The 24,436-nt window shown below is 39.9% G+C and overlaps 2 protein-coding genes and 1 pseudogene across 3 annotated transcripts; 1 reads left to right on the top strand and 2 right to left on the bottom strand.

Moving 5' to 3' along the window:
• Positions 1-5,545: 5,545 nt before the first annotated feature.
• LOC101336002 (T-cell surface glycoprotein CD1b-2) lies at positions 5,546-9,882 on the top strand. 2 transcript variants are annotated; one of them, XM_004327934.4, is made up of 6 exons: positions 5,546-5,705; positions 5,960-6,226; positions 6,906-7,184; positions 7,405-7,683; positions 8,163-8,256; positions 9,159-9,882. In XM_004327934.4, the coding sequence occupies exons 1-6, from the start codon at positions 5,645-5,647 to the stop codon at positions 9,178-9,180; spliced, it is 1,002 nt and encodes a 333-aa protein (XP_004327982.2). In that variant the 5' UTR covers positions 5,546-5,644; the 3' UTR covers positions 9,181-9,882. The 2 variants fall into 2 exon arrangements, with proteins under 2 accessions (XP_004327982.2, XP_019788494.1); XM_019932935.3 differs by having other exon boundaries at positions 5,591-5,705; positions 6,061-6,226.
• Positions 9,883-11,869: 1,987 nt separating this feature from the next.
• On the bottom strand, positions 11,870-12,194 carry LOC141279440 (signal transducer CD24 pseudogene; annotated as a pseudogene).
• Positions 12,195-14,508: 2,314 nt separating this feature from the next.
• On the bottom strand, positions 14,509-21,464 carry LOC117312382 (E3 ubiquitin-protein ligase MSL2-like). Its single transcript, XM_033856803.2, is given in 3 exon segments — positions 14,509-15,316; positions 15,319-15,987; positions 21,290-21,464. Coding segments are annotated over 3 exon segments (1,575 nt in total). The 3' UTR covers positions 14,509-14,585.
• Positions 21,465-24,436: the final 2,972 nt, after the last annotated feature.

Raw genomic sequence — 24,436 nt, 5'->3', positions numbered from 1 at the left:
TTCCAGGCTTGGTGTGTTCCTATGTCTTTGAGGACAGTTCTTGGAATTGTGTAAGATGGAGCAGCTTAGGTCATAGCTACAATCTGGTCATCATGTAGTTAAACTCTTCCACCTTGTGAGGGTTTCAGTATCTGCAAAACTGCTCAACAGATATGCCTCAGAATACCCTTGAGGAGGAACTAAATGTCCTTGATTTTGTTTAATGGCTAAACTATTATTATTTTGTCTTGTTTGACTGCTTTTCTTTGCTTTTGCATTTTCTCACTTCTCTGATTAAATTTATTCTTTAGCTCAAGTTTTTCTACAGACAGGAGGCAGGCAGAGGACATGGGAGGGTGTTTCTGCCCTGGGAAGGCCCCATAGGGTCCTGCTCTGTTACAAAAGTAATAGAACCCCAATTCTAATTAGTTCATGTAAAAGAAAAAAAAGGAGACGTTAAGTGCTTATATAACTATACCACAAGAGGAGAGGCACTAAAGCTGGCCTTCAGAATACCTAGAATCAGGTGAGTCAGTCTGTCTGCCCAGCTGTTTCTCATATGCATTCTCTCTCTTGATCTTACCCCTTACTCTTTGCCTCTTGTTCTCTTTCTCTCTTCCATGTTGGCTTTGTTCTCTCCCATTGCAGGCAGTTTCTGTGTAGGATAGGGGGCATGACTGCCAGCAGCCTAAGGTCACATCTTCAAATCTTCACAGAGAGGAGAGAAATATTATCCAATATCTCCCATTATAAAACATACAAGGGATGGCTTTCTGGGGTCCTGCTTGGGTATTTTTCCCTGAATCAATCATGATGTCTGGGAAGGAGGATTACATAATACAGGTAATGGTCTCCCTCTCTGGAGTCTGTTATTGTTATTTGCTTGTTTATTTGGACTGGCTGGATTATTTTAGTAAACTTTATATTCCCTGACAGTGTGAAGCCTCTGATGCTACTCCTTAGGGAGTGTATCTCAGGGTATGCCCACAGTTACTCTTTCCATGACTACACCCAGCTATTAAAATCCACTAATGTCTAGGAGTGGAAGAGAACTGGTTCCCCCAAAGCAGGTGGACAGGTAGCCCAGACAGACTGCTGTAGCAATGCCAAATATTAGGCAACTATACCAATTGTGTCTACCATGTGAAAACACTTAAGGGACTTAAGAGACTATTAAATTACAGAATGCACCACTAAGGTAGGACATAGACACTTAACAAAATATTCCAAAGCAGGAATACTCTCAGCTCTCAGTGAGGATTAGATGAAGGATTAATATGATCATCTAACTTCTCTCACTTCTTTAGGTTCAATGATTACAGTTACAGTACTCTACTTGGAAAACAGTTAAAGCCTAACAGTGTTTCCAAGATCACTAACTGTCCCTAATTTTCTTTTTTTTTTTTTTAACATCTTTATTGGGGTATAATTGCTTTACAATAGTGTGTTAGTTTCTGCTTTGTAACAAAGTGAATCACTTATACATATACATATGTTCCCATATCTCTTCCCTCTTGCGTCTCCCTCCCTCCCACCCTCCCTATCCCACCCCTCCAGGCTGTCACAAAGCACCAAGCCAATATCCCTGTGCCATGCGGCTGCTTCTCACTAGCTATCTACCTTACTACGTTTGTTAGTGTGTATATGTCCATGACTCTCTCTCGCCCTGTCACAGCTCACCCTTCCCCCTCCCCATAACCTCAAGTCCGTTCTCTAGGACGTCTGTGTCTTTATTCCTGCCTTACCCCTAGGTTCTTCATGACATTTTTTTTTTCTTAAATTCCATATATATGTGTTAGCATACGGTATTTGTCTTTTTCTTTCTGACTTACTTCACTCTGACAGACTCTAGGTCTATCCACCTCATTACAAATAGCTCAATTTCGTTTCTTTTTATGGCTGAGTAATATTCCATTGTATATATGTGCCACATCTTCTTTATCCATTCATCCGATGATGGGCACTTAGGTTGTTTCCATCTCCGGGCTATTGTAAATAGAGTTGCAATGAACATTTTGGTACATGACTCTTTTTGAATTTTGGTTTTCTCAGGGTATATGCCCAGTAGTGGGATTGCTGGGTCATATGGTAGTTCTATTTGTAGTTTTTTAAGGAACCTCCATACTGTTCTCCATAGTGGCTGAACCAATTCATATTCCCACCAGCAGTGCAAGAGTGTTCCCTTTTCTCCACACCCTCTCCAGCATTTATTGTTTCTAGATTTTTTGATGATGGCCATTCTGACTGGTGTGAGATGATATCTCATTGTAGTTTTGATTTGCATTTCTCTAATGATTAATGATGTTGAGCATTCTTTCATGTGTTTGTTGGCAGTCTGTATATCTTCTTTGGAGAAATGTCTATTTAGATCTTCTGCCCAGTTTTGGATTGGGTTGTTTGTTTTTTTTGTTATTGAGCTGCATGAGCTGCTTATAAATTTTGGAGATTAATCCTTTGTCAGTTGCTTCAGTTGCAAATATTTTCTCCCATTCTGAGGGTTGTCTTTTGGTCTTGTTTATGGTTTCCTTTGCTGTGCAAAAGCTTTGAAGTTTCATTAGGTCCCATTTGTTTATTTTTGTTTTTATTTCCATTTCTCTAGGAGGTGGGTCAAAAGGATCTTGCTGTGATTTATGTCAGATACTTAATATTTAAAAGACACAACAGAAGTGACAGTAAATTTCAATTTTTAAAAAGCTGACAAACAAGGATATATTGTACAACACAGAGAATATAGCCAATATTTTATAATAACTATAAATGGAGTGTAACCTATAAAAATTGTGAATCAGTATGCTGTATGCCTGTAATTTATATAAAATTGTACATCAACTATACTTCAATTTAAAAAAAGCTAGATAAAAGCTAGATAAAAAGCTAGATAAAAAATTCTAGAAATAATACATCATCCAGAGAAATAATTTAAAAATGATCATTTTATTTAGAGAACATGGAAAGATAATCCAGTCTGTTGTCCAGCATAAGTTGATCAGAATTGTTTTTCTTTTTTACTGATTGCTGAGAAAAAAACTTTATGTATTCTGTGGGTTTGGGCAAATATAGAGTGGCATATATCCATCATTATAATATCATATAGAGTATTTTCACCATCCTAAAAATCCTCTGTGCCCTACCTATTCATGCCTCCTCTCCTGGAACCACTTTTTTGATATTAATTTCTTGGATTGGGCATTCCAAATTAATTAGAATATTTTCAATGCCAAACTCATGTGAGGCAAACCTGTGATTAAGAAATTTCATAAGAATAATTTAAAAAATTCCTAGGCAGAGCATAAGGCAACCATAACATTCCTTGTTATTTCCCTGTTCAGTTGGATGGATTTTTTTTTCTGGTCCAGTTTCACTGAGGGTGTAGTAGAAAGTCTCATGACAACCTGCATTTTTTTTTTTTGGTGGGGGGGGTGATCTCAAGACATTACCTCTTCACCCATGTGGCTACTGTAGACAAAAGCCTTGGGAACCAACCCTCGACAATGCCCTGGGAAGCTTCTATTTCCCTCTCTTGTTTTCAATGTCTTATTTGATTTGCTTCTTGAAGACTTTCTTATCATCTTGTAAGGTCAGCATATACATGTATAAATAATTTATAAAACTATAGCTTACCTGGCATATCGCTGTCTTGTGGTAGTTTTTTCTTGTTCATTTCTTGGCTTATATTTTGCAAAAAAAAAAAAAAAAAAGCATCTTGCCTGTTGTTCATATATTTACACAAAGAAATCTAACGGTCTAATGATAAGGCAATGCTTTCTGTTTCAAAATTTAGCCAAGGTGGTGAGCAGCACTTAGAATGAATGGATAAATTAGGGAGGAGTGGTGACAAAATAGAGATGAGACCTTGGGGACTCAGATTAAGGGTAAATAGAGAACATTATGGAGCCATAGAAAAGTAAGAAATGAGGCCCAGGAGGCACAGAAAGAAAAGACTATGTAAATAAAAACGAATGTGAACACAGACCAAGTCAAAGAATGTTAAAGTTGAAGCAGAATTGGAGAATGTCAAGGTCTTTTAGTCCAATCATTTTGCAGTGGGAGAAATTGAGACCTAGGGCAGTGATCAATGCATTCTAGTAAGTGATTTACCCTAGATCTCAGGGTGGGACCCTTCCTACTGCTGTAGGTGTGAGATGGGGGAGGACACAGGACAGAGGCAGGGACTGCTGCTGGGAGCCAGAAAGTGGAGAGAATAGCTTGAAGACGAGCTAATGGGGAAATGAAAGGCCAAGTAAAAGGCGTGTTGTGGAAGGCAGTGGGGTTTCTAGAATAGGGAAGTGTGCAGAGGGTGAGGTTTCTGCTGGCAGAGAGGGGATGAGGGGGTAGAGTGTGACACTGGGGCAGGGACAGGACACTGGAGTGCTGAGGACAGTGCTCTCTAGCAGGAAAACCACCCACTGAGGTGAGCTTGGGGGAGGGCCAGGTAAGAGCCCAGGGAAAGGCAAGCATGAGGATGCCTGTGGCCTGAGCACCAATGGGGTGAGAAGAGGGAGCTTGGGGAAGGCTGGTGACAGAGGAAGAGCACTGGGCTCCCCCAGGACAGCCAGGACCCTCAGCCAGGCTGGATTCTAATCAGAGGATGTCCCACCCATCTCAGATTATTCTTTGGGGGTTCTGTGTGTCTAGAGGGCCTATATAACCATCTCCTTCTCTCTCTATTGCATGTCATACAGATTTCAGACTCTTGCATTTATGTTCATAAGTGTTCACTGGTACAAATTGTCTTGTCAGTTTCCCTTTTCACAGATCCCACTCCTTTCACCTCCCCCACCCTTTTTCTTGTAGAATGATATATCTATATGAGCCTTTTTATATAAAATTGACATACATAGTAGGAGTTTGGATTATTTTTCATGAAAGTAATTGAAATATTTTAAGCATCAGCTTGACATGATCAGGTGTACATTTTTATAGCAATTCTGAACCAGAGTGCTGAACAGATGGGGAGAGGGTTTGGATTGCGTTGCACGAATAAGGGCTTGTGGCAGTGACCTGGGTCACATAGGATGAAAGCATTTGGCATTTGGGTCCCAGAATCAAATACGATAAAGCAGTGATTTAAATGCTTTGCATGCATGTAAATGATTGTCAACACACACCCACACTCAGAAACCATAATGTGGGTTAGAGAGACTAGGTAAGAGGGATGAGATAAGAAAGAGGGGCCATTGAGAACGTTGGGAAGAGGTAATGGCAAAGTGCCAGAGGAAAGGGGCAGTGAGGAGGGAGGTCCAGTTGGGTGTATAAACCAAAGGAATTCTTCTGGATTAAAAGAGACTGGAAGCAGAGCAATTGTTTAATATTACCCTCTTATTTAACAGATGTGGAAATAAAGGATTGGGGAGGTGAGATAACCTTTTAACATCACACGGGAGCTTTTCCGAAGTAATAAATATGAAGAAAGCTGAGGTCAAGGAGAACAGCTGGAAGCCAGAGACTTTAAAAAAAATCTGCAAGTCAAGGGCTGGAGCGGAAATGAGAGGCAGAGTGGGAGGACAGAGCTGTAGAAGACACAGTATTTCTGTGACGTGCAGTGTGGGTGAGGAAGAGATTTGTCAGTTGGAAGAGAGAGGAAGTCACTATAGAGTACTGAGAAAAAGGTTTGCTGAAATTAGAGATCAAACAGCACCTCTGAGGGTCAGAAGTTCCCAATGAAATGCTGCTTCTGCCACTTCTATTGCTAGCAGTTATCGTCCCAGGTGGTGAAAATGAGGATGGTAAGAGGAACTCTGGAAGCTCCCAGAACAGGTGCAGGGGGTCTGGATGAAAGCATGCTGCACCTATCACTAAGGGTCAGGGCCCTCGTGTCTCCAGCCCTCTCCCCCCATTCTGGAGGTTGGGGATGGAGCTAGAAGCCTTGGGGCAGGAAAATGTCTTAGGCTCTGTGTTGTTGTTCAGACTCTGGGTTCTTTATCATTTCATCCTGATTCTTTCTTTCTCCTCACTCTTCTTATCCTTCCACCACCCACAGCCTTCCAGGGGCCAACCTCTTACCGTAGTATCCAGACTTTTACCATTGCCAATGGCACCTGGGCACAATATAAAGTCTCAGGCTGGTTGGATGATTTTCAGATTCATGGCTGGGACAATGACTCGGGCAAAGCCATTTTCCTGAAGCCCTGGTCAAAGGGCAACTTCAGTAATGAGGAGTTGATTGAGCTGGAGGACCTATTCCAAGCCTACTTCATTGGATTGACCAAGGAACTGCAGGACTATGTCAGTAAAGTCCAGACTGAATGTGAGTACAGTCCTCTGCTCCGGGGAGATTCCCAGTGGTTTTTCTCTCTCCTGGTTAAGGCTATTACTCTCTTGGATCTTGGTTCCATCCTCCCACTTTACCCAACTGCATGCACACACTTCTCCAGAGTAGTCTCCAACTCTGACTCCACACCTCCAACAAGTATCCCAGATTCTTCCTGTTTCTTGCACCCCTGTGTGATAAATGAAGATCCCCCTTTGTAACCATCTCCTGGTTTGTTTGTGCATAACTGGCTTCTCTCTAACCCCAAGGACAAAGCCCTCAATTCTCTACTCTGTGCCTGAGTGAACTGAAGTGTGACTTCCTCCTCCTCCAATCCGTCTCCTCAAGCATCTCCTGCCTGATCCCTTCTCTCAGTGTAACTCTCCCCTTCACCCTGGGATGCTGTACTCCTGAGTCCATCACAAGCTGCTCCCCTTCTCCCCTCATGCCCACCCTACAGCCTTACAGCAGACCGTCCCCACCATTTATGACATGCATACCTTTCCCCAATGCTCTTCTTTCTGGAAAGGCTCTGAATACTGCAATTAGTTTTTGAGTCATCTCACATCTCAGACCTTTCTCCCACCCCCCAAATCCAAAGCCCCACGTCCTTTCCCCATAACTTTCTTTCTTGTTTGCTTTTTAGTAACTTTGTCCCTGTTTTCCTTGTATCCAGACCCCTTTGTGATCCAGTGCATAGGAGGCTGTGAGTTGCATTCTGGGAAGTCCATAGGAAGCTTTTTGAGGGGAGCTTTAGGAGGACTGGATTTCGCGAGCTTTAAGAATCATTCATGTGCACCTGCCCCAGAGGGCGGCAGCAGGGCGCAGCAGTTCTGTGCATTCGCCTCTCAGTACAAAGGCATCCAGGGTATCATAGAGACGCTCCTCTCAGACACCTGCCCTCGGTTTCTCCTTGGTGTCCTCGATGCAGGGAAGGCCGAACTACAGAGGCAAGGTTAGTTCTTTTCTCTTCATAAGACTTTTCTATTTCATGTCCTGCCACCTTCTTTGAATTCAAGAGTAGGAGGTACCTAAGGAGAGAGGGGCTTAATCAATAAATGATTTGATTCCCCTAAGAGTAGAAGAGGTCACTGTCCAAACCTGTGGGTTTCTGAATGCCTATGCTCTAGATTAGAGTCATAATCTGACAGTCTCCCTGCCTCTTCCTGCCCCAGTGAAGCCCGAGGCCTGGCTGTCCAGTGACCCCAGTCCTGGGCCTGGCCGTCTGCTGCTGGTGTGCCATGTCTCAGGATTCTACCCGAAACCTGTGTGGGTGATGTGGATGAGGGGCGAGCAGAAGCAGTCTGGCACTCGGCAAGGTGATACTGTGCCCAACGCTGATGGGACATGGTATCTCCGAGTAACCCTGGATGTGACGGCTGGGGAGGAGACTGGCCTGAGTTGCCGAGTGAAGCACAGCAGTCTAGGAGACCAGGACATCATCGTCTACTGGGGTGAGGAAGGACTGGGGCCCAGCTGGGAATGGGAGGAGATGGTCCTCAAGCACAGAGGAGGGGACTGGGAAAATGGAGGGATTTGATGGATGAGATAGGGAGGGACAGGGGGGGGAGAAAGGAATGGAGAGAGGGAAGGAGAGAGAGAGAGACAGAGAGTCAGAGAGAGAAAAAGAGACAGAGAGACAGAGGTTGAGATTTATTCCTGGGACTACAGTTCCAAGAGGAATGAAAATAGATGATCTAAGGTATAGAAGAGATAAGAATGAAGGACTTATAGACTGGGTGGGATGGGGTAAGAGGGAGAGACAAAGGGTGGCTGTGAATATATGATATCCAGGAATATGAGAGAGAGAATCACAGATGCCTATGCATCAGAAGCTGATAGTGGTGGTGCTGACACTCGGGTGGGTAACAAAGCCAGGAGAACTAGAGAATGGGTTTGAAGTGACATCCCTGTGTCCTCTCCCAATTGCCAGGTCACCCCACCTCCGTCAGCTTGATATTTTTGGCAATATTAGTGCCCTCCTTGGTCCTTTTGATATGTCTTGCATTACGGTTTTTGAGGCGCAGGTGAGTTTTCCTTTTTAATCTTTCTTTTTTGTCCATCCTCTCACTGTTTCCCTCCATTTTATCTATTACATATTTTAGCCTCAGTATTTCCAGCAGACCCTTTCCCCTTTCTTCCCCACTCCCATCTTTAGGTAAATCTATTTTTAAAAAATATTTATTTTTTTATTTGATTGTGCCGGGTCTTAGTTGCAGCAGGAGGACCCCTTAGTTGCAGCACGTGGATTCCTTAATTGAGGCAGGTGGGCTCCCCAGTTACGGCTCATGGGCTCCTTAGTTGTGACATACAAACTCTTAGTTGTGGCATGCGTGTGGGATCCAGTTCCCTGACCAGGGATTGACCCAGGCCTGCTGCATTGGGAACACAGAGTCTTATCCACTGCGCCACCAGGGAAGTCCTGATAAATCTATTTTTAAAAAATTGTGGTAACATATACATGAGTTAAAAACTTACTGCATTAGCCATTTTTAAACATACAGTTTAGTAGTATTAAGTACATTCACATTTTGTGCAACCTATCTCTAGACCTTTTTTTATCTTGTAAACTAAAACTCGGCCCATTAAACCACATTCCCCATTCCTTGCTCCCCTAGTCCCTGGCAACCACCATGCTACTTTCTGTCTATATGAATCTGATTACTCTAGGTACCTCATATAAATGGAATCATCACTATTTGTCTTTTTGTGACTGGTTATTCCATTTAGCATAATGTCCTTATAATTCATTCATGTGGTGGTATATATTAGAATTTCTTTTCTTTTTAAGGCTGTTTTGTTTATCCGTTCATCTGTCAATGGACATTTGGGTTGATTCTACCTTTTGGCTATTGTGAATAATGCTGCTATGAACATGGTGTACAAATATCTCTTATGTAGAACAATTTTTTGCTTGTGATCTTAACAGGTCCTTTCAGAGTATCTCATGAGCCCTCACCATGTCTCCATTTCCATTTGGGATCAGTAACCAGGAGTCCAGAAACTCTGTCAGCCCAGGAGTCAATCTCATCATATTTCATCAAATAATCATCAGATTTGGACAAATCAGAGTGCCCATAGTTTGTAAGATTAAATCACAATTTATACACTAGCAGAAAAATAATTAAAAATTGTTATTATGAGACAATATCAATAGTAGGAGCCACTCAGATTTCATAGATGTGAGGTGAGAAAGAATATACCTCGGAATAAGTGAAATGATGTCCATGACTTAACAGTGACATCCCTTTGGCTTCTTATTTGAACTCTTTTGTTGTGATTCTGCTGAAATATCATTTGTTAAAGTGAGCTAACTATAATTATGCCGAGATAATTGTATTTGCAGAGATGCTGAACTATTTTAACATAATATCTCTGTCTCTGCTTGGATGATTTTCTAACCATGAGGGCCAGCTGAGCAGCTTCTTTCTCTAGGAGGCCTTCTTTAGTGCTACAGTGGAAGTAACCCTCCCTTGTGTGGTGTCATGCTGAGATCCACATTACTCTGTACCCACAACATTGCAGTTCTTTTTGTTTTTCTTTTCTTTCTACTTATAAGTTCCTTGAGAGAAAGGTTTGCTCTAGATGGATCCCAGGCAAGATCGCTCACTTGCCTATGTGTTTGTTTAATAAAATAATCTAAGTTGCTATAACTGCCACGTTAATGGTCTTTTTTTTTTTTTTCAAAATTATCTCCTTCCTTTTTTTCCTCTTTAGTTGATATTCTAGATTTTCCTCTTATTGAGATATTCTCACATAGCAAAAAATATCACGCTCTCCTTGTTTCTGCCCTGAGCTCCTCTGGAGAAAACCACTTCTGCCCATATTATAACTATAGTTTACATATAAAGATTAATCAGAAAAGGATCCTGTTTCTCATTTTCCAGTGAGAATGCATGAGAGGCAGGATGGGTGAGGAGTAATAGTGCAGATGGGTAGTTAAATGTTCAAGCAAAGAGTCAAGAGGGCTTTTCTTGCTCTCTGGGACTTTGATATCTGTGGTTTATCAAGTCAGTTACATTGTTGACTTTATGTTTATTGATTCTTTTGCTTATTCCACAGTTTCCTAGAAACCTCATTAAAAAAATCCAAACTCATTTAATTAAAAGAATAGGAAGCGGAAGAGGGGAGAATTTGGGTATATATATATATATATATATATATATATATATATATACACACACACACACACATATATATATATATATATATATACACACACACATATATATATATAAATTTTATTTTACTGTTTGTGTTTAATGCAAATCAATTCCATAACATGAGAAGTTACTATGAACCAAAGCACAAATACACAAACACAATATACAATCCAAAATAGATGTACAGCATTCAGGTATGAAACAAAAGAGAAGGTTCGTTCACACACATAGTAGCTTGAGATCTGCTGGATATGGTTGTTCCAGTGTAGATTTCTAAAGATGGAAAAAAATGACTTTGGTTATCAAGACTATTGTGGCCATATTAGATTTTGGAACATCTAAGCATCAGTGTGTGATCATGCGAACAAAAGACTTAGGGAGTGTCTATTTTTAAAAAGGTTTCCGTGCATCAAGGCAGTTGTGAAAAGATTTACTTTCCAAAATCAAGCCCACTTTAGGCTTAGGACCAGGTTCTAACTATCTAAAAATATTGATTGATAACAGAAAGTGTTCCAAATGTGGCTATTCAGTTTTAAAAAAAGTATTTACAGAAAAGAGTATAAAAGTTTTTCTGAATTTCATGTAAGCAAGCTTCCAGTCTTCCCTTGCCAAATATATTTGATGTATAGTTTAGCTCCTTCACATATTTGCTTTTTTAATTTCAAGATTTGTCAATCTTACCTTCAAAACAGATCATTTTTTAAACTGTAAAAAGTATTCGACATTATGCAGAAATAAAAAGCATTTTGAAATTAGTTGAGATCAATATAATTCTACTCTTTGTTATCTGTTTAGCTAAATGAATCTAGTGCTCTTTTTGAATAAGAATAGTTGATAAGTATAGAAGCAAAATGTACTCATTATGCTTGGATTTGGGGTAGATTCCAATCCATCATTGCCCTGGTACATATCAATGACTATATAAAAATTCAAATGCAATGTCAAACCCAATCCCCAAGGGGAAGATTTCAGTTCCCAAGAGAACAGTGATAGCTTAACATAAAACTTTCTCTAGGGTACATCAGCATTAAATTAGTACTGCTGAAACAACACATTGAGGATTTACAGTAGCACCTGGAAGTTCCTTCTAATGTACATATAAATAGAATCACAGAAGCTTTCTGTTTTACCTCATTGTTTTATGGCCTTATAAATTTAATGAGCCAAATGAAAACTGAATCTCTGTTCTACATCTCATTCTTTATCTCTACGTAAGATAAAATCTATTCTTTCAAGGTAGAGTTTTATGTGTCCATACTTCTTAAGCCACATTTAAGGAAATCATCTCTTAACTAATTTTGGATGTTGTCTCTCTTCATCTTGTATAGGAAACTCCAGCAGGTTTAATATTAGCATGCATCATCTAGTCAAACCCTTCACATGCTCTTCAAACCAATCAAATTTGGGATCCCCAGCAGTTTCTGTCAATAAAATAAGGTGTGGAACTAGCAGATTAATTCAATGAAGACCTGTTTTTTTTTTCCTTTGTCACACAGGATGTCTGGATGCCATCTGAATTGGGTTTAGAGGATGGAGAAGTATAGATGTTTCTTGGCCTGAATCTCTTAACAATAGAGATGTAGAAGGGAGAGCGAGATCACCAAGAGACTGGCTGTTGACTGCAGAGCACAGTCATTTGCCTTGGTGGTGGCATTCACTGGATTGGGGGCAGCTGAGGTATGCTGGGAGGAGTTTCTTGAAGGTGTTACAACAGTTGTTTGATTTGAATAAATCTGCGTAGGTAAGAGCAGTGTCAGAAGCAGCAGCCCCAGTCCGAGCCTGGCCACCATCGCTCTGCCCATGTCCGCTTCGCTGGTGTGCAGCGCGTCTCCCTGGATGTGGGGTGCGTGGAGGACCGCTGGCTCCGGGCAGGCGCAGGCAAGGTCTGGGTATATTTTTTGAAGGACTTAGGAAGGGAGGTCAGAGCAAGCGGAATTTTTCGGAAGCCAGGGGTACTGGAAGCAGTTCTCCCACCTGGACATTTTAGAACAACATGGACTTTAGGATTTGGGCAGGGTAGGAAATGACTGAAGACATAGTTTTTTCTCTCTGCATTAGCACGGCTGTTTATTTCTCCAGGATGCATTAAACTCCAACTCATCTTATAGAGCCAACATGCTGTCCTATGCTTCACTGCACCTTCAGCTATAGGCCAGGGCCCTGATTAGAGTGTTTCATGGAGTGTTGACTATGGACCACCAGCAGGAGTAGTACCTGTGAGCTTGTTAGATGAAGACATTTTCAGGCCCCACTCTAGACTTACTGAGTCAGAAAATCCTGGAATGGGAACTAGAATGCTGTGTTTTAATTAGTCTTTTAGGTTATTCAGATGAACATTTAATTTTAAGAAACTCTTGTCTAAAGATTTCTCAGGCTTTGGACTGTTGACACTTTGGGCTGCATAATTCTTTTTTTTTTTTTTTTTTTCATTTTCCACCATTTACTCTTGTTATCAAAAATAGTTCAACTCTTCTCGCAAAACAAAAACAAAATAGTACATACTGGACACATACATCACATTTTTCTTCCTATGGCTTTAGCCCACCCCCACCCACCAAAAGAGACAAAAAAAAAAAAAAAACAAACCCAACAACAACAACAAAAACAACTCTACCTGACCACATTCACAGAAAATGACACCAGGATACACTACAAAACAGAAGGTGTCATCTGCTCTGTGTCCAAAGGTTTCTTCTCCATGTCTTGTACTAGGTGAGTAACCATCATTGAACATGCTGTGTGCCAAATCAAAGCATAACTTCAACATATGTCAGATCTCAGGAGAGATGGTGAACGTAGTAGAAACTGAAAATTTTCCAGCAGTATTTTTCTTTAAATAAGCACTGTCAAAGCAGCAACTCTTCTTTTAAATCATAAGGTCATTTCTTTACAACCTAGTCAGTCCTTGTTTTATTTGGGCTGGGCTCTTTCAAGCAACTGACTAGATTTCCCTTCAACAGAATGTTGTGACTCACTTATCTCCCCCATAAAAATTACAGGGAAGAAGTGCATTTAAACTGAAACATAGTTTGTGCTTTACATGCAAAAGAGTATTCTAAAGAATATCCTCCTAGCTTCAAACCCAACTAAACGCACAGGCTTCATAAAAAGGCATTTTTATTAGGCCTCTATAAAGAAGTCTCCACAATGAATAGCACCCTAAAAAAAAAAAACAGGAAAGAAAGAAAAAAGCATATTCAAAATAAAGTCTGTGGCAAACAGAGGAAACGAAAATCACTTTGAAGTGGCCAATGGCAATAGGTATAATGCATAAATCTGAGTAACTTTTGGAGCATTATTCTAAAATTATTTTAAATAAATCCCAATTTCTAAATAAAACATTTAAATAATTTTTTAAAAAATTCTGTCACATACCATAGTCTAAATTCAATTACCTTCAGAATAGAACTGTTCTTCTCCACTTCATTTATCTAATTAGAACATTGCTCAAAGTGAAGGATTTGTTTTTTTCCCTAGAAATGAGTCAGACTTAACTAAAAATGGGGATCAACTCAGAAGAGTTTTGTGGCATAAACAGCTAAAAACATCTGCAGTCTGACAGAATTTCAGTTTGTTCACTTTTAAAAGACAGATTTCTTCAACATTCTAATGAGGGGCAATTTTTCTTTCATAATACTGCTGATTTAAGAACTGCTACATACACCAGTAGCCAATTTTCATGATTAGAAATGGTATTATGTCAGCACAAAGGTTGAGCTGGACACATCAGCTTTTCAACAGGAGAAACATCAATGGCATCTGAAGGTAGCACTGAGTCTCCTGAACAAACTACTGGCTACTTTTTCACAAAATATGAGCACAATCTTTATGGACTGACTAGATACCGCTTCCTTACATTTAATCATAAACTTTGATTATGCACAAAGCATGACCATAAACAGTGAGGTTAATGTTATTTTCCTTGCCAAAGTTCGTTTTGTATAAATCAGTTGCATCAGCATTTGTTCTCAAACTATGAGGTTCTGTAAGAACTAAGGACATATAGTTGTAGGGTTACTCCTCCATTATCTGCAAACTATTTCCCCGACACTAACACTTATAACTTAGCAATGAAAACACTTGATACAAGTGATCTATATGCAGGAGCTCCGGCAAGTTAAACCAACGAAACCATAGCTGCCGTAAAACTGTAGCTATTTCCCTACCAGAGGTAGGTTTAAAGACCCACTGATTTAACAGTCGAATCTCATGTCTATAGCTTCATCCAAACTTTTATCATCATGTGTACTGGCAGCTGAAAACGTTGTTACTGGGGACCCTGTGACATTAATTACACTGGTGCTGGTACTAGCATTGCGCACAGCAATGCTAGTCACGTTAATGCCCAAAGTGAGCCTGGTCTGCTCCAAGGCCTTTTCTGGCACAGCAAATGCCTCCAGCTTCTTCTCCCCATTGGCCATATAGGAGTTTTGGCAGCCACGACATATACAATCTAAGCAGGCTTTGCGGTTAGAGTAGCAAGGGCAGCGTTGGCCGTGGCATGTAAGAACACTTGGATTTTGAGTAGCACGCCCACATTTACACCCTTTCTTTTCCTGGGGCTTTTTATACACAGTCTTGGTAGGACTTCCTGGCATAAAATGATGACTAGGAATCTTTTCCTTTACTGTTTTGTCTTTTTTAAGAATACCTGGCTTGGTTTTAGAGTGAGATTTCTTGGATCCATGTTCATGACTCTTTTTCATGCTTTTAGCAGATAAAAGTACAGTTTTGCTGATTTTGGGTGTTGTGCCTCCATTGGGAACAGTTGCTATAGGTTGAAGAGAAATTTTGCTCTCCCGTTTCACTGTCACAGGAGCAGATGCCCCCAATGTTGGGCCTCGGATAATGGTAAAAATTGGAAGTGGCTGAACTTTCTCACTGTCGCTTTCTGATCTGGATCGTTTTCTATTCAATTTTGCTACTTCGGAGTTGCTGCTGTACATGATAACCCATGAAGTGCAGGACTGGTGGACATAAAAACATTATGGCTGAGAGACTGGGAAGAAAGCTGCAGAAAAGGTCCCTTGGATACAGTGGCTTCCAAGTTAGGCTGCAAATTAGGGCAACAGACTTCTGCGTTTGAAACAGTTTCTAAGCTGCGGAGTACTTCCTCAACACTCAGTAACAAAGAGTCACCAGGTTTTATATCTTCACTGAAACTGCAAATATCAATGCCTGTGGAGCATAAGTCAGTGGCTACCGTGTCACAGACAGGTGGTAAACTGTCAGACAGATCCTCAGTTTTTATGTCAACAGTGTTACATACATCAATTGTATTTGAATGTTCAGGTGAAGGAAGATTTATACCAAATCTATCTATTGAAAGCCCATTATAAGTAGGCAAACCATTGATAACAGAACTGCCAATAGCAATGCTGAGGGTGCTTTCAGATACTGGAGATAAACTAGCTTGAGGATCAGTTGTGGGTTCTGAGGTCGAAGGTAAAGGGGAATGTGTCAAACACAAAGTAAAGGATGAATCTGAGGGTTTTTCCATCTCCTCACAAAACAATGATCCATCATTAAGCAAAGCCAAAATATCAGAAGAACAGTCGACTGCTTCTATTATATCCCGTGTTGGGCTGCATAATTCTTTGTTATGGAGGGTTGTTCAATGCACTGCAGGATTTTTAGCAGCATCCATGGCCACTACTCACTGGGTGCCAGTGGTACCTCCCCAGTTACAATAACCAAATATATTTTCAGACATTTCCAAATGTCCCTCGGGGGCAAAATTGACCCCAGATGAGAACCAAAGTCTAAGATAATGAACAGAATTTCACCTCCTCCCTCAGCACTTAGTTGGAATAATTGGTGATCCCACTTAAATAAAGCAATAGTTTATATTTGGTGGTTGAGGAAGGAGGGACTCTGTCTTGGGGGTATGATGCCTTCAAACCTCCAAGTTGCTATAGAATTTTGTTCCATAGGTAAAGCTGGCCCAGGAATGAAGTTCACAAATAGAACAGAATGATAACAGAGCCAAAGACCACATGTGGAGACTGACCTACCTCTGGATATTTTAGTTATATGAGCACAGCAGATTTCATTTTTGCCGTACGTGGGCCTCTCACTGTTGTGGCCTCTCCCGTTGCGGAGCACAGGCTCCGGACGCGCAGGCTCAGCGGCCACGGCTCACGGGCCCAGCCGCTCCGCGGCATGTGGGATCTTCCCGGACCGGGGCACGAACCCGTGTCCCCTGCATCGGCAGGCGGACCCTCAACCACTGTGCCACCAGGGAAGCCCTCATTTTTCCTTTTAAAAGAACTGAGTTAGAATATTTACTTGCTTAAAAATTCTGATATTACTATGCTTTCTGATGTCTTGTAACAGTTTTTCTACATTCTTATTATGCCTTTCCTTGTTTTCTTTACTCTTCTTATTCTCCTCCCTCCCCCAAGTCATCATCCCTCAAAGGTGGTTTCTTGGACTTGTGATTTTCCTCTGTGTCCTTACCTTGGAAAACCTTAATTTACCCATGACTTTAACTATGACCTCTGGATGATTGACTTTCAAAAACAGATCTTCAGTCTCAGAATATAAGGGCTTTTCAACTCTTTTTATATGAGAGTTGTGTGCATGTGTATGTGTTTGTGTGGTTTTTGCTAATCTATAGAAATATGTTAAAAGATATTTTGTCCTTGTTTCCAGTATCCGTGTTAAATTAACTTATTAAGTTTAATATTTTATCTGTAGGTCCTTTTGGATTTTCTATGCATACTCTCATGACAGCTCTAAGTATGAAAATTCCAGTTGTTTCTTTTCAATCCTCATGATCTCTTTTATTGCATTTTCTTGCTCAATGGCACTTGTTGTGAACAGCAGTACACTGTTGAATAGAATTGACATCTGACATTCTCATCTTTTTACTTGTATTGGATAAGAATTATTCAAGAGAATATTAGTTATGATAATTGCTGCAAGTGTTTCATGTATACTTTTTATTAGATTAAGAACACTTTCAAAGTTGCTAAATGTTTTTTATTATCATTATTATTATGGATGGCTACTGAATTTCATTAGGGCTTATCATGAAATGACAAAATCTTTTACATATTTTGTTTTCCCTTTAATGTTGTGAGTCACACTTATTGAATCTCAAATGGTAAAACAAAATTGTGTTTCTGCAACTTATCTGTCTTGTTCATAAAGTATTATGTGGATTCAGTTTGCTAATATTTTGTTTATAATGTTTTTTAGTTCTTATAATTTCTTTGGTATTTTGAGGGTTTTTAACCTCCTAAAACAAGTCAAGAAATCTTTCTTCTGTTTTTGTTCTCTAGGAGAATTTCTGTTATGTATTTATTTTTAAAATAAATATTTGGTAAAATTCAGTAGTGAAGACATGTGTTGGGAAGTTTTTTGGGGGGAGGGAGTTTTAAATTTCACAGATAATTTTTAAAAATAAAAATAATGGGGCTTCCCTGGTGGTGCAGTGGTTATGAATCTGCCTGCCAATGCAGGAGATACAGGTACGAGCCCTGGTACAGGAAGATCCCACATGCTGCGGAGCAACTAATCTCGTACGCCACAACTACTGAGCCTGTTCTCTAGAGCCCACGAGCCACAACTACTGAGCCCGTGTGCCACAACTACTGAAGCCCACGTGCCTAGAGCCCATGCTCCCAAGAAGAGAAGCCACCACAATGAGAAGCCTGTGCACCACAATGAAGAGTAGCCCCTGCTGGTGGCAACCAGAGAAAAGCCCACATGCAGCAACAAAGACCCAATGCAGCCAAAAAAATAAAAGTAAACAAAATAAAATAAATAAATTTATAAAAAATAAATAAATAAAGATAACTCTTTTCAAATTGTCTATTTCTTTGTGTCCTCTTTGGTAAGTTGTGTTTTTAAAGGATTTGTCCAAGTTGTTCAGAGTTCTAATTTACTGTTGGCTTGTGCATAATATCTTCTTTTTATCATGTTAATGTCTATAGGGTTCATAATTATGTACCCGGCCTTTTTTAACCAGATCTTAGAAATCGGTTCTCTCTCTTTTCTTTGTTTTCTCTCTCTGATCTTGACAGGAGATTATCAATTTTATAAATTTTTTCAAAAACTATGTTTTGAGTTGTTGGTTATTTCTATGATTGTATCATTTTCTTTATTATCTCCTTCCTTCTACTCTCTTTGCATTTATTCTGTTGTGATATAAGGACTCTGTTCACCCAGTTCCAATGTGTGAGGGAGGGGGTTTCCTCACACATCCAAGAAGCAACACTTTGGACCAGCTTGGGTGTCCTATAATTCAATTCAATTCTGACACTATCTACCTGGATATAGCATCAGATTCCACAGTTTAAGGGTTCAGACCTACAAGACTGTAGGGGGCAATCAGACTTGCCAGTCACAAATAGATTGGAGGTTCCCTTGACCTCCTTCTTAGATTTAATTAATTTTCTAGAGTGGCTTACAGAATTTAGAGAAACATTTACTTATTAGATCACCTGTTATAAAAGGATAGTTAAGAGCCTGATGGATGAGATGCAAAGGGCAAGAAATGGGGTAAGGTGGCGGCACTTCCATGTGACTCTAATCGTGCTGTTCTCCTGACCTCAATGTGTTCACCAAACTGAAAGCTCTTCAAGCACCATTCTTTTGGGTTATTTTTGGAGACTTCATTACATAGGTAAATTGATCAAATCATTGGTTATAGGGTTCAATTCAACTGCTAGTCCCTCTTACCTCCCTGGATGTCAGAGGGTGGGACTGGAAGTTCCACCCCTCCAATCACATGATTGTCTCCACTGACAACCAGCACCCATCCTTAGGTTATATAGGGGGTTTCCAAAGTCACTTCATTAACTAACAAAAGATATCTTGATTGCTTTCAAAAGTTAGGAAATTCCAAATGTTTTAGGAACTCTCTGCCAGTAGTGGCAGCTCCAAAGGTCAAGAACTACTGAAAAGAAGGTCATATACCAGTAGTGTTACAGAACACAAGTTTGTGTGCCTGATGCACAGTGAGGCCAAACAAACTGAAACGTCAGAGTTTGGAGCAGAGAAAGATTTATGTAGGGCCAAGCAAGGAGAATGGGTGGCTCATGCTCAAAAACCCCAAACTACCTGATGGTTTTTTGGGGAAAGTTTTTACAGGCAAAATTTGGGGTGCAGGGTGTGTGACTTTCTTCTGTTCAGTGGTGAGGTAACAGGGCAGTGTTCCAGAAATCTTGTGCTCAGTCTGAAGTTGCCATCCTCCACATGGGTGGGTGGGGGCTTGCAGAAGAACTTAAAGATATTTTTATGTATATTTCTTGAGGAGGAACCAGGACCCTTTCCCAAGGCTGCCTTATTGTTTCTTGCTTGCTCCTCCTTTGTTTCTGCATTCTATCCTTTCCCTGATTAACAACTGTTTGAATCTGTTTTCTGGAATTCATCGAGGGTCAAGGAGCTGAATGAAACGTAATTTCTACAAACAAGAATTGGGGGCCAGAAAGGCTTTCATGTCCAGGAGGCCCAGGGTCCTGCTCAGTTTCAATCCCCCTTTTCTTTGATATTTCTCAATCTTGAGGAGAACAGGTGCTGGATAAGAAAGGGAATAACATATTGGGTATAGAGGTTAATCATAAACTCAGCAGAGAAACTCAGGTGTAGGGGGACTTGGTTTCAATCCCACCTTGTCTTTCAACCTTCCCCAAATCTTTCAGAGAACATGAGGACAACCACTCTGGGTACTTCCTGCTGAAATGGGGCATAGTCCTGCCTCAGTTTTGGGAAGGTACACCAAATTATAAATATCCCTAAGTTCCAAGTCCTGGATCTGAGTCTGGTATGATTAAAACCTCAATCCCTTGGTCTGCCAGTTTGATGCAACCGACCCAATTCAAACTAACTTTAAGAGAGAAAACAGATATCATTCCCCGAGGAAATCAGGAGAATAAACCTGAAACCTATCTGGACCCAGCACCTTGGGGAGACTTGTAGCCAGATAGCCAGTCTTTTATTTAAGTAGGTTTTAACTTCTGGTGTTGTATTAACATATACACAATAGGAGCTATTGGCCACTACACAGTCTCCTTTTTTTATGCCAACATCTAATCTACAGAATCTTATTGTCTAAAAATTTAATTGTTACAAGAGGAAACCTTGAAAATGTAAGGCTGCAGCTTCTAGCTGCCAGCAGACATTGCTTTGAGAATGGTTAGTGGTGTCCCCTAGTCTGACACAGCTCAGAAAATTCAGCAACCCAGGAACATATCTGAGGTCACATCCACAATGGCCACCTAGTATTACCTTGGATGTCTGAACCATGGTTACTCTATTTTGACTTTCAAATGTACTTTTATCCTCAATGGCCAAAGTAGGTGTACAATGCATATCTGAAAGTTCACAAAACAGGCCACTTTGGTCAGTAAAGTTTAAGTTACACCATGTATAAGCCAGAATGATTTCCCCATACTTCAATGTGTGCAGATTCTTCCATCATTTTAACTTTTGATTGTAAATCTTTCAGTAGAAAACTTTGATGATCAAAATATCCATTCCTCAATGCTGGGGTGAGTCAGCTGCTTGCACCAGCAAGCAGCTGGGGTGCTAGGCCTCCTTTATATCTGCCTAGTTTTTCATATCGGGGGAAAACTGATCAGATATTGTGAACAAGCTCAGAGGTATGTTAATAGGGAATCATTTTAGAGGCTATATATATATATATATATATATATATATATATAATCTATTACACCCATTTGTCACACAAGCATTTGTACATGTGCTTTTAGCAATAGACTTAAAGCAAGCAGTGTCATATATCATGAGTAGTTATACTCTGTGATAACTCTGTTAGGTAATTTTCTTGTCCTCCTGAATATTAAGGCAAAAGTGTGCTTAACACAACAGCATTAACAGAACTAGAATTTAATATCTATTGAAACATAATATTTTTCTCCCTAATTACCCTCATCTCCAACAAACACAGCCGAATCAAGACTAATTTGTTTCCAAAATAAGTCCAGTCTATTGACCACATAGGCTCCTCCACACTGGCTTTGGTGGAACTCCTCAGGAGTCTCAGACTGAATTCCCACAATAGGCCTCTCAAGGCCAGGAAATCCATGACAAAGTCCTGCCATCAGATTCTGCCTCAGTGGACTTCTCTTTTCTAGAGGTCTCCAAAATATCAAAATTCTTGCACATGCCAGGAGATAGTTTTTCCCATTCACTTGATAAGCCTCCTCAGAACCTGAGACTCTCCTATTTCTGGAGAGACCAGGCAGAGAGAAAAGAATAGCATTTCGATTCTAAACATAGAGGTGTAATTTACCCAATTGCTGTTAAGTCATAGTAGCTTGAGGGGAAGGGCTTCCCTATATCTGAAAAATATAGATCAAAACCAGTAATATTCCAGACAAAAACCCATAAACATTATACCTATATTCACCAGTTCACTCAGTAACTAATCCTTCTGTTAACTTTTTATGAAGCCACCAGGTTTTCTATCAGGATTCTGTAATTTCTTACCCAGTTCAGTGGTATAATCTGAAATTTATCAGAGACTTGTACTTGTCAAAATTTCCTTCTTGAAGGAAATTTCAAGAAGTGAATCTTCTTGAAGGTAAAGCACTTTGGCAAAAGCATCAGAATACAACAATAACTGTCTTTAAATGACAGAAAGATATAAAAGTCATGGTTAAACACCTGATTATGATGTAATCAGTAAAGAAACTTGGTTACAATAACCAGAATTATGACTGGTAACATTTTATCAGGACATACCAGATTTTTAGGAATTTCATGTAATTTTTAGAATATCTGTATTAATAACATTTATCCATACAGTATAACTGGAGAAGGCTTATCATTCATTTGACAATGCTTTCCCTGTAATTTAACATACCAGGTAATCATAGTTAATTTAATATTTCTCTGAGATGCCTCAGGGTTACTTTGAAGCATCTCAAAGGTAGCTGGAGGTCAAACTTTTAGAATCTGGCAGACAATACTTATTCACTTAACCAAAGTGAAAATATTTCAAAAGCAAACACAGATCATTTAAAGGCAAAGAAACTCACACAATTCGTTATCAAAAGCAGCATTCCAAGAAAACTTTGTTCTCTTAACAGAGAAACCAAATCCAAACCAAATCCAAATAGCCCACTCCCAACAAAATCCATTTACCCAACTATATTTAATCCAATCTTAGAGAATCCTGAGATTCACAGCTCTTCTCAGTATTCCCTTTCACAAACATTCAAAAATTTCTGTATCCATATCACTTTGTCCCTTATTTTCTTTCTTTTTTTTTTTAGTGGGAGGAAATATACTTTAATATTCTTTTCATTTAAAAAAATTATTTCTGTAGCAAAACACTGAAATCAACCCGGGTGCCCATCAACAGGAGAATGAATGAATAAACTGTAGAATAGCCACAGAACAGACACTCATAAGGTAGCCAAAATGAACTACTATAGTGACATGTAACAATATGGCTAAATTTTAGTTGTATTGTATTAAATGAAAAATAAGTTAAAAAGGATTGTGTTTAGCATGAATCCCTTTTTTACATTTAACAACCTTAAAAACATTAGGAAATATATATGTGTATTAGGGTTCTCCAGAGAACCAGGACCAGTAGGATGTTTATATATATACAGGAGGCGATTTCTTATAAGGAATTGGGTCCTGTGGTTATGAAGTCTGGTAAGTCCTGAATCTGAATGCTGGGCTGCAGGTTGGAGACCGAGGAGAGTGGATATTCCAGTCTGAGTCTGAAGGCGGTCTGCTGAAGAACTCCCCCTTGCTTGGGGAGGCTGGTCTTTTTTGTTCTATCCAGACCTTCTGCTGAATTGAACGCGGCCCACTCACGTTGTGGAGGGCAATCTGCTTCACTCAAAGTCCATCAATGTAAATGTTAATCTCATCCCAAAACATCCTCAAAGAAACAACCAGAATAATGTTTGAACAAATAGCTAATCGCCCTGTGGCCCAGCCAAATTGATACATAAAGTTAACCATCACAATGTGTGTGTATATGTATATATATAAAACACGCACATACGTATATAAAGGCAAGGAAAACATACAAAGAAAAGCAAGGTAGTGATAAATACTAATTCAGGATGATAGGCAGCTCAGCTGGGAAGAGGCAGGGTGATGAACTGCGGAGAAGACCATGCAGGTGTGGTCAGGGTCCTACCTCTTGTTGTTGGTGGTGTGTTCATGAGTGACTACATTACTTAAAATAGTAAGATAAAATAAGCAGGCCATGCTAGACCAACAATGAGTATGTGTGTCAGGAAGAAAGGATTAATCAATCCTATTCTGTACACCCAAGGTCACAAACTTGTTTCTATTTCTTTTCTAAATTTTCTACAGTGAGTGTGTATCTCTCTCTCCCTCTCTCTCTCTTTTTTTTTTTTGGCCAGATGAAACCCTAATACGTAGCTTTAAAAAAATCCTGTGACATACAGAAGTGTTTATTGCCTAAATAACTAAAATTTGGTATTTGAAATTCTGCCGTTCGTTTTTTTTTTTTTTTTTACATCTTTATTGGAGTATAATTGTTTTACAATGGTGTGTTAGTTTCTGCTTTATAACAAAGAGAATCAGTTATACATATACATATGTTCCCATATCTCTTCCCTCTTGCATTTCCCTCCTTCCCACCCTCCCTATCCCACCCCTCCAGGCGGTCACAAAGCACCGAGCCGATATCCCTGTGCTATGTGGCTGCTTCCCACTAGCTATCTACCTTATGTTTGGTAGTGTATATATGTCCATGCCACTCTCTCGCTTTGTCACAGCTTACCCTTCCCCCTCCCCATATGCTCAAGTCCATTCTCTAGTAGGTCTGTGTCTTTATTCCTGTCTTACCCCTAGGTTCTTCATGACATTTTTTTTTCTTAAATTCCATATATATGTGTTAGCATATGGTATTTGTCTTTCTCTTTCTGACTTACTTTACTCTGTATGACAGACTCTAGGTCTATCCATCTCATTACAAAGAGCTCAATTTCGTTTCTTTTTATGGCTGAGTAATATTCCATTGTATATATGTGCCACATCTTCTTCATCCATTCATCCAATGATTGTACACTTAGGTTGT

The sequence above is a fragment of the Tursiops truncatus genome, chromosome 1 (genome assembly GCF_011762595.2).
Source record: "Tursiops truncatus isolate mTurTru1 chromosome 1, mTurTru1.mat.Y, whole genome shotgun sequence".
NCBI classification, from domain to species: Eukaryota; Metazoa; Chordata; class Mammalia; order Artiodactyla; family Delphinidae; genus Tursiops; species Tursiops truncatus.
This window is presented reverse-complemented; position numbering and strand designations above follow the sequence as displayed.